At 34.9% G+C, this 18,789-nt stretch overlaps 2 protein-coding genes across 10 annotated transcripts; both read left to right on the top strand.

Annotated features, from left to right (window-relative positions):
• The first annotated feature begins 317 nt into the window (after positions 1 to 317).
• Positions 318 to 1,244, top strand: LOC141712958 (uncharacterized). Its single transcript, XM_074516102.1, has one exon. The coding sequence runs from the start codon at positions 398 to 400 to the stop codon at positions 929 to 931; it is 534 nt and encodes a 177-aa protein (XP_074372203.1). The 5' UTR covers positions 318 to 397; the 3' UTR covers positions 932 to 1,244.
• A 3,738-nt stretch (positions 1,245 to 4,982) lies between these two features.
• Positions 4,983 to 10,686, top strand: LOC141712957 (uncharacterized). 9 transcript variants are annotated; one of them, XM_074516098.1, is made up of 15 exons: positions 4,984 to 5,269; positions 7,008 to 7,123; positions 7,281 to 7,399; positions 7,604 to 7,638; positions 7,737 to 7,965; positions 8,072 to 8,146; positions 8,239 to 8,300; positions 8,397 to 8,532; positions 8,637 to 8,733; positions 8,825 to 8,891; positions 9,005 to 9,103; positions 9,353 to 9,442; positions 9,546 to 9,700; positions 9,782 to 9,883; positions 9,968 to 10,686. In XM_074516098.1, the coding sequence occupies exons 4-15, from the start codon at positions 7,609 to 7,611 to the stop codon at positions 10,134 to 10,136; spliced, it is 1,311 nt and encodes a 436-aa protein (XP_074372199.1). In that variant the 5' UTR covers positions 4,984 to 5,269; positions 7,008 to 7,123; positions 7,281 to 7,399; positions 7,604 to 7,608; the 3' UTR covers positions 10,137 to 10,686. The 9 variants fall into 9 exon arrangements, with proteins under 9 accessions (XP_074372197.1, XP_074372199.1, XP_074372200.1 ...); XM_074516097.1 differs by having other exon boundaries at positions 4,985 to 5,269; positions 7,281 to 7,335; XM_074516099.1 differs by lacking the exon at positions 7,008 to 7,123 and having other exon boundaries at positions 7,281 to 7,335.
• Positions 10,687 to 18,789: the final 8,103 nt, after the last annotated feature.

Raw genomic sequence — 18,789 nt, 5'->3', positions numbered from 1 at the left:
CAGGGGTAAGTAGTGTAGTGCAAGTCGACCCATTAAATAGATTAATCAAAATTTGAATGGGTCTCGTCTCAATTATTTAATTAAATTAATTATTTTTGATTAATACTTTGATCAATCACTAATTATTTGATTAATTCTCAAAAGGTAAATTTATTTAACGATGATGATTTCCGAATTTGTAGAATAAAATTAGTAATAAAAAAGTACTCTCTCTGTCACGTTTAAGTTACTATTAAGCACGTATTTCGAGATTTTTATAAAATAATATAGTTTGATAATGTAACTATGTGGGAAGTAATAAGGTAAATAAATACGAGGGGATACAAGGGGAAAGGAGGCATACCGCCAAAGAAAGGGGGCAGCACAGAAACCCTAAAAATCAAACACCCCAACCCTAATGGGCGAGCTGAAGAATGACGAAGAACAACAAGAAGCCCTTAATCTCTCCACATTTCTTCCCAAACGTAAACCTGATGAACAAGATGCACTCACTCACTCTGATTCCAAAAAACCTAAACCTGAAGCTCATCTGGAAACCAAACTAATAGAACAAAACCAACACAGTGAAGATGAAGAAGATGAAGAAGAGTACGAAGTTGAAGATGATGATGAAGATGATGACGAAGAGGAGCATTCAAACGGCCAAGCTAAGATTGATCTTAAAGGAAAAGGAATTATGAAAGATGACAAAGGCAAAGGCAAGCTTATCGAAGATTCGGAACAGGACGATGATGATGACGATTCTAGTGACGATGATGATGATGCTATTAATGCTTCTGATGCTGACAGTGATAGTGATTTGTCTGATGATCCTCTTGCTGAAGTTGATTTGGATAACATTCTTCCTTCCAGGACTCGTAGTCGTCGCCCTTCTTCTCGTTCTGGTGTGGTTATACGAAACAGTGATGACAAGGATAATGCTGATGAGTAGATGGAGAGTTTGAGGTTAGTTTCTATGATAAGTAGCAAAGGCTATTTTAAGTGAGAGATTTTATGTTTAGATATGATGATTTAAGTGACAATGACATATATTTTGTATGATGTTTTAGGATTATTATGTGTTGTGCCTGTTTAGGCTTATTGTATTGGCCTATTAAGCCTATTAAGCTCCGTATGGAATTTTACTTGGTTCTCCTTGTAGTTGTGATGGATTTTTTAAATTAGATATTTGATGTTTAGATATGATGATTTAAGTGACAATGATATATACCTTGAATGCCGTTATTATGTGTTGTATCTTTTTATCCTTGTTTGTATCCCCCTATTCTCGTTATGGAATTTTACCTGTTTTCGTGACTTTAGGCTTTGTTTTAATTTTGTTAGCACAAATTTAATTGAAGTTGCTGTAGATTTTGCCTATATGCATGATAGTGATGATGTATGATTGGATGATTGTCCTGGAACGGCTGCAAGTCCATAAATACATATTTTGTTTCCCCTTGTTGTCGTTCTGTGGCTTCAGGACTAGATATCTCTAGGCCAGAGAAATGTGGCTATTTTAGTTTGTGTTGTTATTATGTATTAATAAGCAGATTAATTTACTTTTGAGTATGTTTCTTTTTGTTCTCTGCATGCTTCAACGGCATCACAATGACATCTACAGTTAAAAGTTATATGTTTTAAGTGAGAAATCTCATGTTTAGATATGATTATCAATGTGACAGTGATATATATAATTTTTGTATGATGTTTTAGGAATATCTGTTTCTGTTTATGTTTGTTCGTATCAGCCTATTCAACTTGTTATTAAATTTGCCTGTGCTTATTCTTGTGACCATAGGCGTTCTGTTGATTTTGCTAAGATTGAGTTTAAATGAAGTATATGTAGCTTTTTCCCGGAAAGGGGGTATAGAGTATAAACTTAAACTGCTTTAATAGTAATAATATATGCTGTCCTGAATTGGCAATATGTCTATTATTTTTTGTCGGGTTTCCTCTTTGCTGGTTCTGTGGCTACAGGACTAGATCTTTCAGCCAGAGAAATGTGGCTGGGATAGTTTTGAATGTGTTTTATGTATTTTCATGTAGACTTAAGATAGTTATAACTTATGTGTATTGTTTCTTTGTGTTCTTATTTACACTTGACTACTTGAGCACCAGCCAAATCCCGTAAATATTTAAGAATGTAAATTTGACTGTTTGAACTTTGTTGGTATATCTAGTTCTGATTTCAAACTAGATTACTTGTATGTTTTGAGTTCTGTCATGTGGCTCTAATGTTTTTAACATAAACATCTTCAAACACCTGGGTGACTGAAGATCTAGTATAGACATGGTGCAATGTGTTCATGGATGCTTACATTGGCTCCTGCAGTATTCCTGTTTGTTCCCTGTTTGGTGAAAGATTGTTTTCGGTTTTGGTTCCCTGTATAAATTGTTAGTACAAATTCTGATTTGAGATTCACACGTACAAAGTTCTATTTCTCTACTTCTTATATAGGTGGCCATCATCCGTATTTGATAATATCTATAATTCTTTTCTATATATGAGCGCATGCCTCGTTATGGATTGAGATTACTGTTCTTTTGTCATGGTTTACTTGTGTTTTTAGAGGTTTTTTTGTATGTTTTTGGTATTTTCTGGTGTATAAGTGCAGAAATGTAAGTAAATCAGCTAGAATTAGAGATTATAGAACATATCAGAGAGAAGCAGAGAGAGATTAGAAGAGAGACAGAGAAATTTAGATCAGAATTGAGAGAGAGACAGAGTTTAGAGAGAGAATTGAGGCAGAAACCCTAGAGAGAGAAAGCAGTTATAGAGAGAGAAAGAGATTGGTGGAAATAGATTCCTTTTCATATATTCAACCTCACATCACAGCACATCACAAGTCATTTTGTAGGTTCACCCCACAACAACTAACTCTAACAACTAACTCTGATACAAAGACAATCTTACCCTTAGTGACCACACACCACTATACTGCTAGTTACAGGACACACAACAGAATAGAACACACATTTATACTAGCACAGTACTGTCCTTCCCACAGATAATGACAAACCCCCCTCCTTAAAATTCAACCATGACCTCAGGGTTGACAAAATGCAGGATAGTTGACCCTGATCAAGTCTTCATCTTCCCAGGTGGCTTCATACACACTACATCCTCTCCATTGAATGAGCAGTTGATATACTACCTTAGCATCCCTGAGAATTTGCCTAGTATCCAACTGTCTCAGAGGGGTCAATTCAAAAACTCCTTGCTCAGAAACATGCGGCAACTGCTGCATGACTTTGTGCTGGCCAACAGCCTTTTTGAGTTGAGACACATGAAAAACAGGATGAACTCTAGAGGAATTGGGTAAGGCTAGTCTATAAGCTACAGAACCAATCTTTTCCACAATTTCATAAGGACCAAAAAACTTAGCAGCCAACTTAAGGTTCTTTCTGATAGCTACAGTAACCTGCCTGTAGGGCTGAAGTTTCAGATAAACCAATTCTCCGCTTTGGCTTATTTTTTTTTTCTTTTTGAAATAATTTTAGAAATGTAGTTAGAATGATTGTATGGTTTTCCTGTGGCACAGTTATCATGTCCTAAATATAATAGATTTGGAGAGAATGCAAAAATTGTTGGTTAGACACACGGTCAAGATATAAAATATTTGAAGATTCATTTTGCTAGAATTCACCATTCTTGAATGTGTGTAAAACAATATCAAGCTATTGCAAATGGCAGGAATTCATTGTTCTCTAGAACCATTGAAATTTCTACTCGGTTTAACTCAAGATCGTGTTGAAATTTAATTTTCATTTGAACGAGACCTGATATGTTAATATAATATGCTATGAACAGATCCAAAAAAATTTAGCATGTATGCATCTATATTGCAAATGCACACAAAGATACAGATATTATGGTATTAGTTTACGCATATAATGTATGTGTTTTCCTCTTCATGTGTTCATTATATCAAGTAGCAGCACATGTGTTTTAACAAATGCTAATGTATGATACTATGCATTGCATTAATAGCTATGACGAATTCGAAAAACTTAGTTTGATGTAGTTATGCAGTATGTATATGTAAAAAAATGGTATATGGAGTAGCCGGGTCAGAAGTGTGCCTGCAGCTGCAGCATATACCACAATGTGGAAGAGTAGAAGCAAATAAGTAGCATCGTGGAGCCGCTAATCAGGTCGATGGAAGAAGAGCAGGTCTAGCATGAAAGAAAAGAGAGTGTCAAGTTAGCCAAGGTGACTGCCTGAAACCAAGCCAATACATTTGTGTTGATCAACTGGATGACTATGGAGCAGGCAAGTCATCCTTGGCTACCAAACAAAATAACACTCTTTTCTTCATGTAAGACCTCTCTTCCTCTCTATTATTCATCATTGTTGAGCTTTAAATCTCATACATCTCCACGCTCTCTCTGTATATGTAGTATTACATTGATTGAATATTTGATGATGCCATTTCTCTGCTAACATATCTTCTATTTATAGCCATTTTCTTGTTATAGTAACCCCATGCCTGATTCTGTTTGCCACATAATATATAAATATTATAAGAACATTATATGTATATATATATTATGGCCCCCTGCCCCTCACAATAATCAATCAATATGCCTTATCTTCTTCTCCCTGGTCATAAATCTTTTCCATATTTGGCCATTCACTTGCATTATTTAGGTGCCCATAAAGCAATGCAAGAATATGAATGTATTCTTTCCTTGACTTGAGACCTACAGGGACCTGGAATATGTAATTACTCTTTACTCCAACTTCATCATATGTTACATAGTCCTAGCCAAAGCTTCCTTCCCTTCTGTTATAAATTTTAAACCATCCCGAATAAACTTAGGATTGTTCGAAAAGACCTTGCGAGTTTCTCCTTTTATTATGTCAAAGTTAAATATTATTGCATGGATAAATTTTCAAAGATGTCAGTGGGACATGAGAGAGAGTTGTAGCCTAGCGGATTAAAGTGGATGGATAGCACAAAATCTAAGAAGATGCTACTGCAATTTGAGTAAAGTAGTTTTAAAGGCCACGGCCAAAAAGCCTCACTAATGTTTTCAAATTTAAAATAGCTTTATTACTAATAGCTTTGTAGTCCAGTTAGTACCAAGGGCCGTTCAAGACTCCTCCTAATATTCTTCTTCTTCTTCTTCTTGCTCACTTATTTGCAATTGCAGGCATATATCTAGTATCATTGCATATGATTTCTTTTGACATATCACATCACCCTTCGAAAGTTTTAAAGTCAATGCATGCCACTAGCCAGGCATAGATTTTGTTCCGATTCAGTCTTTTGTTACACCCATCGTAAGCATATCTGCTTTACCTTTCCGTTTATTTTCCTGTGGTTTTTTAGTAATAAAATGTTGATGATTGACTTGATCACATTTTTGTTAGTTTTTAAAATTTTATACATCCGTTCTCTGATATACAACATAAGCACTTGAGAAAGCTCTCTTGATCCAAATTCACTACACTCTATGACTTTTAAGTGAATGAGTGTACTAGTAACATAACATGATATTCATATAACCATTAAACCATAGACGTCCCTTCTTGATTATCCCTAACCAGCTGAGTTGCTGAACCCAAATGTGTAACTTACACTTTGGTTACTTTGTTTTGGAAGAAAAGCAGGGTTTTGGCAGGGCAACTAAGCTTTACAATCTCCCCATTAGTCTTATATGTGTGGATGAATATCTTTCATTCATGTAATGAATAGTTTTCCTACTTAAGAGCAACAACTATAAACAACAATATCTCAATTCAATTAAGTAACATGACAACTTCTGAATCCAGATCTGATTTTGTATTTGCTATCAGATTGCCTTTTGCCTCTGTTTTTTAAGTTGAAGAAATTACTAGCATTTGCAAGTGCCATCCACTCGTCCAGTATCAAATTATGATCATTCACGATTAGACATGGTATCTTTTCCTGATTATACATACTTACACCAAGTGGTATTGTTTTTTATATACAAAAAAAATAAAATAAAATGTGTCTAGTAGCATTGTGAGCTGTTCTCGATTCTTTAACAAAGCTTTCACAAATATTATTTTGAGCTGTTCTCAATTCGTAGATAAATCATGCCTTGATTTGTTTCGTCTATAAGAGTCAAGTGATCATACTCGGGTAATCGTGGAGATGGTACATACTTTAGAATTTGAGTAGGATTAAGGTTAGTTATCCAGGTTTTTGATATGTTGTCGGTGCCAGTTTTGTGAGAATTGTTGGAATACTAGCTAGAAATTGCATCTGCTGCTGCTTCAATAGTGAAGCTGTAGTGTACAAGCTATGAATATCATATGATACTCGATTAAATATAATGTTTTTCTAGTAGTAAATCAAAGTACAAGTCACATGAAATCCGCATCCCAACGTTGAGTGTACATATATTATCCTTAGCAGGTGGTGGCTTACTACAGTTGTCAAAGTGCCCATGCTCTTAATTCTGAATCTTTCTATTTGTTGTTGCCCAACAAATCTCATGTGTTTTAAAAGACCCCCAACACATGGAACTTCATCATCTGAGATTTTCTATCTTTTTTACATGTGTTGACAACTCCTCGTCCTATCCTCAGTATTCTCAATTGCGCGAAATCTTACCTATTTGTGATAAATTCTTATGGTGGTTTATTGGTCCTAAGAGAAGAAATTGTTACCAGTATAAGATCCATCCATTTTGGCAGAGATGAATCGAAAATATATTTAGGTTCATTTGTGGCTTCTACTGACTTGCAATAGTTAATACTGCTTATGTTGTGTCCACAACAGTTGATTGATCAGTCTAAAAAAGTGTTAAGGACAATGGTTCATTATACTTATGTTGTGCCTAATCAGTTGAAATGAAATAAAATATGAAATATGCATTCACTCTTATCTCCTGTTGCTCAAATTTAAGCAAGTTCCTTCTGTAACCTATTTCAGAACAAATGTTCATTCATTTATTCACCACTTTTGTTTAAAAATCTTACCTGCAATACTGTCATGTTTACTTTACCCCTGCATCCTTCTCTTGAATGCCACAAGTTTTTTTTTTGTCAGGTCAATACCAGAAGTTTAAGGGCTAATACAAATTAAGATTAATGGTTGGCCTCACTTCTTGAAGATATCAACCTAATTCGTCAGTTATTAAATTGATTAAACAAATGTCTTTCCAGGTATGAAACAGACAGTTTATCCTGTGGAGATTAAACAAATAAGCCATCTTCGATTAAAGTTTCCATGCATTTCTTTCTTCGTCACTTGCACAATGTACAAATCCATTTTATTAGTACCACCACTAATTATGTAATTTACAAATTTCTCGTCCCACAGGCTTGCCATGTGAACAATTAGTCGGTTTTTGAGCCCCTTTTGCGGAGATATAAAAGTATGTTCTGTTTCTCTTGAATTTTTTCAAGCTTCGTGAATCGTGACTCTCTTGCATGGTTCCAGTAAGCTTTTCCCCATAATCCACTCATTTCATCCATAGATACAGCTACTACACAGATGCACAAACCATAACATAATGCCTTCACTTGATTGTCATACGAAATGTGTATATAGTGTCTACATGCATAAGTGGTCAACCAGACTGCCTCAATTGCTTCACCTTCCTGATTATCACCCTTTGTGTTTGTCTGCCTTCTCATATACAGTTATAATGCATTGGTTCAATATGCAGAGTTGGAAGGTAGAGTACCTATATTGTGTATATTTTTGTATTTGATTGCTACTTATTATGGAATTAAGTATATACAAAGTTATTGATTAAATTGTACATGTATGTAGAATGTTATATTTGAGAAAGGAAAGCCCCCTTCAATGTCAATGGGATGCACATCCTCTATTGGATGGAAGAAAAAGAAGAATATTCCAGAAGTTACCATTTTCGTTCCTCAACTGCGAGTTCCAGTTAGGTCCGATGATCTTCAGAAGATCCTTAGAAGTGTAGTTCCTACAGACGTTGATAAAATAAGCTGTCTGCGGAATCAGATTATTTTAGTGGCAGAAGATACTGGTATGCAGTTTTAACTATAGGTGAAAATTGGTGTCTTTTATGGTCATCCGGAAAAACAAGAATAATAATCATTCAACTCTTTCATGAGATTCATAACTTCTTGCAGGGGGGTCTGCAATTTCTGAATTACAACATGCCCTAGAGGAGTACTTGTCTCTTCTTGTAGGTGTCAACAAGACAGGTTTGACTCGCATCAGTCACAACTCACAATTATGAAACACACACAATGTGCAAGGAATGAAATTTATATCATGGTTATATAAATTTTGACAGAAGAATGTGGTATCGAAAAACTGGTGGAATTCAAGTGGAAAAATTTATCAGACGGACGACAAGTAATGTTTCCATTAATTGCTCCAACTTTGATATCTAATCACGTGATAACTATTTTCGTAGTATGCTGATTTGATAAAATATAACAAAATGAGCAGGAAGTTTGTGTTCAAAGCTGGCAGTTTGAGGTTTTCTCAGTGATTCATATGATGGCCACATTGACATTGACTGAGGCTAATTCAATGCTAACTTCCAAGGATCAGGCTACTAGTAGCGACAGGACTGTTTCATCGGGTATGTTACTGCTACTTCTCGATAAGATATCAACACTTAAAAGAAATTGGATAAGGCCTCAATACTAGAATTCCAGTCTCACTGGTAATTATGTGTACTACCAGATAGTATGAGAAATGCTGTTGAATTGTTGCTCAAGGCGGCAGGGTACTTGGAATTAATAATCCGGGATGTTTTGGTTCACTTACCGCCAGATATTAGGTATCAAATCTATAATTTTACAGAAAATACTAAATAGGGCCTTAATTTCCATTTTCATAGGAATCCTTAAAAATGTAATATATGTGATTAGGAGCAGGTTGCCAAAAGATTTGCATGAGGGTACACTGGAAGCTATTTCAATTCAAGCACTCGCACAGGTAGTATGAAATTCTATAGTCCTAATAGGGAGTAACCATATGGAAATTTTGTTTGAGACAAAGTCGTTGAACTTGAATATACAACTAATTGTATTTTGGAATGAGACATCCAGGGAACTGAAATGCAGCTTGGTTTAGCTGTTGAAAGCCAAAATGCAACTCTCTCTGTAAAAAGGAGATTGGCCTGTGAACAACTGAGTTATCTAGGACAGGTATGGGGCAACAAGTTATGTCTCAGCTAACTACAAAAAGTCTATTTCAAGTTTCTACAACCTTTTAATTTCTCAAATTTCAAATTAAGTTTAATGTAGAAAGTATGGAATTCACCTTTTCTCAACTGTGTAATCTAGCAAGTCTGGAATTCACCATTCAGTTCAAACAAAAATTCGTATGGGTTGGTTCCAAATTATGTTGAAATAGCGTAATTGTTGTTCAAATATTGTACTGTGTTGTTTCATCAGGCTCATTATTGTTTGTCGACAAGCAACAACAATCAAGGATACGGAAAGAAGCATATGTTGTTCATTAAATGGAAATACCTTGAAGCAAAGGTACATCATTAAGCCACTTGTCAGATTCCTAATTACTCTATTACAGATTCTCGACTTTCCAGATCTTGGGTCTAAACTCCAACGGTTCATGTAACTTTTCCAGGCTGCAGCTTACTACTACAATGGTCTGATGCTTGACAAGGGCACTGAGCCAGCTTCCCACATCTCTGCTGTTTGTTGTTTCCTTGCTGCTGAAGATCTTCTTGCTGAAAGCAAGAAGGCCTGTTTGAGCTTTTGCCTCGCTGTTCCTGTGACCAGGTTTCTACTTGTTCGATTTGTGTTTTTTTAGATATGCATCCAAAACATTGCTTTCAAAACAATAAATACGTTTCTGTACAGGCCTCCTCCTATATGGGGTGCAATGAAGAATCTTAACAAAAAGATTCCTGAGATTGCATTAAGAAAGTCTCAGATGTATGGCTACCTAATGGAGCAGGACAAGTAAGCAGATTGAACCTCGAGGAATACTTAGTCTCGCACATTTGCATAGAATAAGAATTTGATTATTACTCATATGTGATGCAGGGGCCTACAAATCTTGCCCGATCTTCCCGAGTTTCAGTTGTCACTAAAACCAGAAGATTACCATTTGCCAGAACCAAACTCAGCATGGAATACCGAAAATCTGGAAATCAATTGGCATACCCCTAACGAGCAGCTTGTAAATAATGAAGATGATATGGAAATTAAGTAGAAGTATGTATCTGCTGTATGTTTGATTTATTTATTTTCTGTTTAAAGCTCAGCAGCTAGTAATTTCTTGAGGTGAATGCATTGGCAACATAATATTAGTAAACAGTGACATTAAATTTGTTTGTGCAGAATGTAGCTCTACCATCAAATGGTTACCCCTTAGGTACATTGAATTTGAAGTGCATAAGAAGGGTACTATACTATAGCAAGTAGTACCCCTGATTGCTTACAATCTCTGTTTTTTACATTGAGCTGTAGCCTGTAGGGAGGAAGCAATAACTAAGGACTAGAAGTGAATTCTGAGGTGGAAAATTGTCTTGCATATCTGAAGGAGAAACGATAAAATGACCCATATAGGAGTATACTAGCTCAGCAAGTTTATCAGGCAATGCATGGCCCTGACACAGTGACACTCAAGTCCCCACATTTTCACTTTGAGTCTTTGATCATTGTATTCGCAGAAACCTAGTGTAGTTATGATTCTAGTCTTTACTTTCATTAGTTCATCCTATTATTCACGCTATGTAAAAAAAACTATCTATTCATCCTACAGGCCCGTCATTTAAGTAATATATAGAAATCTCTCTTGAGCATACAAAATTTGTGAGGTTGCAAAGTTATATGGATTAATGTGCGATCTGAACTTCATTTGAACATTTTGATTTATCACAAGTACACCCTGTACACTAATGTACTCGTAAATCAGGAAGCTATTAATTAGTAGTAACAGATATTCAAGACTAAAAATAGAATTACCAGTTGAAAGGTAATAACCTATTCATCTATTTACACGATTTAACATGAGATGAACTCGTCTCTTCCATTTGTTTACCCTTTTTTTTGAGATGTTTGTTGTAATTATTTACATTTTAAAATTTTTCAAAAATAGTAAAGTTTTTATAATTTTTAAAATAATTATATCCACTACTTTTCTCCACTATACTCAATTTATACATATAATATTAATCGGTCTCATTATTTTACTTACTTTTTTAACTTTTCTTTACTAAATTTATCATTTTTCTTAAATTTCGTGTTCAACTCAAATGTAAACATTTGGGAGAGACGGAAAGAATAATAGCCAAGGCTGGTCCAAACTTTTGAATTTATTTATTTATATAGATATCACATTATAATATGGGATCGTCATTCAACCCAGGACCCTGATTTCAACTACAATTGATTTTTTAACACCACATCTTCAGGGTCGACCGTCCCATCTCCCTCCAACCTTAATTCTAATGTATTTTTTACAAAAATCGTTGGTCTAACAACATATTATAATTTTATAATAAAAGTCTATTTTTTTAATTCAAAATCTTTGGTCTAACAACATATTATAATTTTAGATTTTTTTCCTTTCGTTTTATTTGAGTTATTTGGGTGTTTGATTGTTTCATTTTATGCGATATTTCTTGTTTTGTACGATGTGGTGATTGTGTTGAAAATGAATTTTATGGTATATTTAAGGATCTTAATATCTCGCATCAACAACACTTTCGGTATGTTTATAGCTGGTGTTCGGTAGGTAGATAATCGTGATTCGTTTGAAACAGTGGTGAAAAAATCCGCATGTGCTCATCTCTCGCAAAAAATAGTTGTTCACAATATGAGTTCAACTGAATCCTCCGAACATTGAACTATCCATGATATTAATGTGAGAGTTAATTGAATTATGAAGTTATTGGTTTCACAGAAGATGCGGAATTTTTAATTTTTCAGAATGCATGTATTCAATTAATTAAGCAATTCGGCAAAAAACGGCTAATTATTAATCTAATTTATTTGCGTGAGTTTGTCCCGATTTAGTCAGTCTTTTTTGATTTAGTCATTTTTATTCTATTAATGAAATCTGTTTTAAAATTGGTAAAAAAAAACGTTGTCAACAAACATTCAAAGTAGCAGAAACAGCTTTAACCTTCAACCTCAAACTCTCCACAACATCAGTAGCTAACTCATTCTCAGGACCATGAAACGGGTACTTATTCACTAACTCGTCCATTTGTTTGATGCTTTTTTGAACCCTAGTAGAGAAACATAAAGGGCCAACTTTTAATGCAGAGGTCTGTTATAGGAGGTTTGAGTTGTGAAAATCAAATAAGTCAAACTAAGACTTTGTGATAGATTTGGCGGGAAAGTTAGTTAAACATTTCCAATTGTATAAAGCTGTGAATCCATTCTGTACAATAGATTCAAGAAATTAAAGAAAATAACAAACTTTTACTTCTCATCTCTTTTCTCTCTGATCTCTCTCATCTCTCTCATTTGGTATCTCCTGATTAATTTCTCTAACAAATTACAATTTTATATCATATTATTCTTAAAGGTTGTTTAACCTTTATCATTGGTATCAGAGCAATCGATTCTTAATCATAGTATATACATACACAATACACACACTTCATCGTAAACTGGCTAGAACACGAAAAGCTTCATCCATGGATGATCAAGTCAAGACGATGGAGAAGAAACTGGACACTTACAATCAGAAACAAGAGATGCAGAACAAGAAAGTAGAAGATACTTTGGTTCGATTAATGCAATCGATTGATGAAATTAGGTCACAATTAAATGGGGCGAGCACTTCACAACACCATCGTAGGGAACGCAATGGCGATGGAGAAGGGATTGTTACTGAAACAGGTACAAATCAACCTTTTAAGTTCACTCCAAAACTTGATTTCCCCAAATTTGATGGTATAAATCCTAGAAACTGGATCAAGAAATGTAATAGATACTTTGAATTGTGTAAGATTGCTAATAATCAGAAGGTGAATTTAGCATCACTGTACATGATAGATAAGGCTGAAACTTGGGTTACTAGTTATCTTGCGGTGAGAAAGTATGTAGAATGGGACGATTTTATCATAGACTTGATAGCAAGATTTAGAGATGACGGTGCTGGTAAAATTGTGGAACAGTTTAATAAGATGCAGCAGGTAGGGCAATTAGAGGATTATATAGACGAATTTGAGAATGTTAGATCTTTAATGTTGCAATATAACCATGTATTACCAGAATCTTATATTCTGGATAGCTTTATTGGGGGATTAAAGTCAACTGTGAAACCATTTGTGAAAGCTTTTAAACCTAGTAATATCTCTGAAGCAATTGATTATGCAAGATTGAAAGAGGAGTCTCTTGCTGTTTCTTACAAAACTGCAAAACCAAATACTGTATATTCTTCCCACATTCTACCAAAAATCACTCAAACAATACCTTTGTTGGCCAATACTACTCCACCTTTACTACCAAACCCTCAAATTAAACCAAATCCACCTGTTGTAAGAAACTCTAGGAATTTTAAATTCATTCCAGCAGATGTGAGAGCTGAAAAAATAGCAAAAGGCCTTTGCTATTATTGTGATCAGGCTTATGAGAAGGGGCATAAATGTAAATTTAAAGAACCTCAGCTTTTCACGGTTGAAGTTCCAGGTGAATTAATCAATGAGGAGGTGGAAGAATTTGTTGGAAATGAAGACTTGAGTGGGGAGGTTTTTGTTAATACTGAAGAATTGGAACCATGTATTTCTGTGAATGCTTTAGCAGGGAACCAAAATTTTCAAACTATGAGATTAAAAGGAATATCAGCCGGAAATTCAGTGCATATTTTGGTAGATTCTGGCAGCACTCACAATTTTTTGGATTTTGCTTTTGCTAAGAAATTGGGGTGTAAATTGGAAGAAGTAACAGCACAAGCAGTGACTGTTGCAGATGGTAATAGCATTGTATGCAAATGCATTTGTCGAAATTTTGAATGGATGATTAATGGAAAGAAATTTCAGACAGATGTACTGTTGATTCCATTAGGCAGCTGTGACATGGTTCTAGGTATACAATGGTTATCAACATTGGGACCAGTGTATTGGGATTTTAGTAAGTTGAAAATGAGCTTTATTGTAAATGATGAACGCATATCATTAAGGGGTATACCACACAAGAAGCTCAAGGTGCTTGAAGGAGGGCCTTCTGAAAAATTATTGAAGAGTGCTTCTCACTGTTGTTTAATACAGGTTAAGCAATTACCTACTGTTTACTTGGAATCTACACTAGTATCAGCTGATAATAATGAATGTTTACCAGTTTCAAAGGTAGATTCTAAAGAGCTGAATAAACTGAAAGATAAATTTGCTTCAGTGTTTGAAGAACCAAGAGATTTACCACCACAGAGGGGAAGGTTTGACCATAAAATACCTTTAACACCCGGAGAAGGTCCTGTGAATATAAGACCATATAGATATCCATTAAAAAAAAGGGATATAATTGAACAGTTAATTCAAGAGATGTTGGAAAGAGGAATTATTCGGGACAGTTCTTCTCCCTTTGCCTCTCCTGTTGTTTTAGTGGGAAAGAAGGATGGTACATGGAGATTATGTATTGATTACAGAGAGCTTAACAGGAAGACAATAAAAGATAAATTTCCAATTCCTGTTATTGATGAATTGATAGATGAGTTGGCTGGAGCAGAAGTTTTTAGTAAACTTGATTTGAGGTCAGGATATCACCAATTAAGATTACATCCTGATGACATTTTTAAAACTGCATTTAAAACTCATACTGGACATTATGAGTTTTTAGTTATGCCATTTGGCTTAACTAATGCACCAGCTTCTTTCCAGGGTTGGATGAATGCTGCGTTTAAACCTTTACTCAGGAAGTGTGTCTTGGTGTTTTTTGATGATGTCTTGGTTTATAGTAAGAATCTTACAGATCACTGGTGTCATTTGGAGAAGGTTTTTCAGTTGATGCAGGAAAATGATATGCATATCAAGCTTAGCAAGTGCTCTTTTGCTGTCCAACAAATTGAATATTTAGGACATTTTATATCATCAAAAGGTGTTGAAACAGATCCACAGAAGATTTCTGCTATCACTTGTTGGCAAGTACCTAAAACAGTCAAGGAGCTCAGAGGTTTTTTAGGTTTGGCTGGTTATTACAGGAAGTTTATAAAGGGGTATGCATTACTCAGCAAACCATTGACAAATTTGTTAAAGACTGGTGCATTTCAATGGACTAAAGAAGCTCAACATTCTTTTGAGCAGTTAAAAAATGCTCTTTCTACTGCACCGGTGTTGGCTGTTCCTAATTTCGATATATCTTTTGAGATTGAAACCGATGCTTCACAATTTGGGATTGGGGCTGTTTTAATGCAGAAAGGGCATCCGTTAGCATTTATTAGCAGAGCTCTGGGTCCTAAATGGCAGAAACTTTCTGTTTATGAAAAAGAGCTTCTAGCAATTGTTTTTTCAGTTCAGAAATGGGAACAATATTTGTCAAGTGGACATTTTATAATCAGAACTGATCAAAAGAGTTTAAGGTGGCTTTTACAGCAAAAAGTTTCAACTCCTTTTCAGCAGTTTTGGTTGTCAAAGTTACTTGGGTTTGATTATGAGATCCAATATAAGAGTGGGAAGGAAAATATAGCTGCTGATGCTTTGTCTAGGGCTCAGGGATCTGAAATATTATGCTTGGCTATTTCTGTAGTTTCTTCCAATTTGAAAGATTTGATCAAACAAAGTTATGTGGGAGATACCTTCATAGAAGAAGTATTAGCCAAAATTCAGCAGAATCAGGTGGTAGACTCTTATATGTATCATGATGGGTTGTTAAAAAAACATAATAGAGTAGTAGTGGGAAATCAACTTGACTTAAAGAACAAAATTATCAGGTGGCATCACTCTTCTCCAGAAGCTGGTCATTCAGGTAGGGATTTGACTCTTAGAAGGGTTAAACAGTTGTTTTACTGGAAGGGCATGACTACAGACATTAGACAGTTTGTTAGGAATTGTATTATTTGTCAAAGTAGTAAAAGTGATTTATCTGCTTATCCGGGTCTGTTACAACCACTACCTATTCCAGAAGAAATTTGGATTGACATCTCAATGGACTTTATAACTGGATTGCCAAAATCAAAGGGTAAGACAGTCATCTTTGTGGTGGTTGACAGATTGAGCAAATATGCTCATTTTATGCCATTGAGTCATCCATTCACTGCAGTTGATGTAGCTCAAAGTTATTTGGATAATGTTTTCAAATTACATGGCTGGCCTAAATCAATAGTGAGTGATAGAGACAGTGTGTTTTTGAGCAACTTTTGGCAAGGGTTATTTTCTATTCATGGCACTGAGTTCCTCCTTTCTTCTGCATATCATCCAGCAACAGATGGTCAAACTGAAGTGGTAAATAGGTGTCTAGAGGCTTACTTAAGGTGCATGTGTAGTAATCATGAGAAAGAATGGAGTTCTTGGTTACCTTTATCTGAATGGTGGTACAACACACATTTTCACACCGCTACAAAACTCACACCTTATGAAATTGTCTATGGCCAAACTCCACCATTGCATCTTCCTTATCTGGCTGGTGAAGTTGCTAATGCAGAGGTTGACAGAAGCTTACAAAGAAGAGAATCAGTTCTTGCTGATATTAAGAACCAGTTGCTTAGAGCTCAGTCTAGAATGAAATGTCAAGCTGATAAAAGAAGGTCTGAAAGAACATTTCAGCTCAATGACTGGGTTTGGTTAAAATTGCAGCCTTACAGACAAAATTCTGTTCAACTAAGGTCTAATCAGAAGCTTTCTCCTAAGTATTATGGTCCTTTTCAGGTTGTTGGTGTGGTGGGTAAGGTAGCCTATAAGTTGAGATTACCTAGTCCTGCTACTATACATGATGTATTTCATGTCTCTCAACTCAAAGCTTTTCATGGTGTTTTACCGTTAACTGTAGTACTACCTAGTTTTATGCAGAATGCTACTACGGCTAAGGTACCCCAGTCCATTTTAGCTCGTAGAGTTCAGAAGATCAATAACATGGCACAAGTTCAATTCTTAATTCAATGGAAGGATATTCCTCTCTCTAAAGCTTCTTGGGAATCCGCTGTCAAGTTTACTCAACAATTTCCAGATTTTGATATTCAATGAGAGCTTATTCAGTCTTGAGGTCAAGCCTTTTTAGAAGGGGGGACATATGTTATAGGAGGTTTGAGTTGTGAAAATCAAATAAGTCAAAATAAGACTTTGTGATAGATTTGGCGGGAAAGTTAGTTAAACATTTCCAATTGTATAAAGCTGTGAATCCATTCTGTACAATAGATTCAAGAAATTAAAGAAAATAACAAACTTTTACTTCTCATCTCTTTTCTCTCTGATCTCTCTCATCTCTCTCATTTGGTATCTCCTGATTAATTTCTCTAACAAATTACAATTTTATATCATATTATTCTTAAAGGTTGTTTAACCTTTATCAAGGTCCATATATCTATACAGCCTCTGTAATATCTTAGTTCTTGGCCGATTTCGAAGCCGGATTTGAGACCCACGTAACGAGCCTCGTCGTAGCCGGAATTATACTGGGTGTCTTCCAGATTGACTGCAGCATCAAAGATGTGGTGTATGCAATTGGTTTGATCGGCAGAAGCCATGGAACTATACGATATACGCCAAACCCGGGATGCTATAGGCCAAGTCTTCTTATATACTCTTATATACTCTTGCCCCAGAATTGTTGCTTCAAATCAAACTTTGACTGTTATTTAATAATAATTATTATTATTTTATAATTTTAAATATTAAAAAAGTATTTTAAAATAAGCTAATTATACTATATGATCATATAATTATTGTAATTATTTTTAACTATAAAATAAATATAATTTATTGTTAAATTTGACCAGCAAAATTAAATAAGTCAAAAAATTATGGTCAGCAGAATGTATATTTTTTGTTATATTTATGTTAATTCTAAAAAGTATAAATTTTAATTCAACAAAAACAACTCCATTTAAATATATACCTTAAATAGTTTGATCGAAGAGATGGTAAAATTTATGTAGCAACCAGGCTGTGCAGAGTATTAAATATAAGTAAAAATAAGTAAAAAGTAACTAAAGATAATTTCAAAGTCAATTTACTTCATTTTCACTCAATTTACTCCATTTTTAAGATACGAAGGTATATTTATTTAATAAAATATGTAACATTATCTTTATTCTGTGAGAATATTAAACGGTGCCAAAAATTATTTATTTTGGTAGACATCTCTAAACTTTCATATGTACTGTCAAATGCTTATTCTTTCTTTTTTCTTCAAGTCGCTTGCGCGACCTGCTATTGGGCCTCTATTGCTTAACTACCCCATCCGCTCACACAACCACGCCGGCCCAAGCATTACAAAAACATCAGTCTTCCCTCATGAAACGCCTATATGACTAAAGTACACAATATCTATATGAAAATGCACACAGTATACGGCGACCACAATATATACAAAGAATCCCACATTGCACTTACATTCTCCCAACCCAAGTGTCTCCCACATTATTGGCTATATTCTATCTGTTAGGTCACACAACACTGTAGAAGGGGGTTGAATACAGTGTAGAATACAATCAAATCGATTTAAAGCACAAGTAACAGAAAACAGATGTATTCGATATAATAAACTCTGTTACAATGGAACTGTTCTCTCTCAGTGATGAACAAATATCACGAGAGCTGCTAGGTTACAATATATGATCTTCTCGATGATCGTAACTCTTATAGAATAAACCTATGTCTGTGTTTATATAGACACACAGTTACAAGATAACTTCTAGTTGATATGGAATATAATTCTGTCTCCTAAAATATATCAACCAGATATCTTATATAATTTTTCTA

The sequence above is a fragment of the Apium graveolens genome, chromosome 3 (genome assembly GCF_009905375.1).
Source record: "Apium graveolens cultivar Ventura chromosome 3, ASM990537v1, whole genome shotgun sequence".
Lineage (NCBI taxonomy): Eukaryota > Viridiplantae > Streptophyta > Magnoliopsida > Apiales > Apiaceae > Apium > Apium graveolens.
The sequence above is the reverse complement of the archived record's forward strand: the minus strand, read 5'-3'. Positions and strand labels throughout refer to the sequence as shown.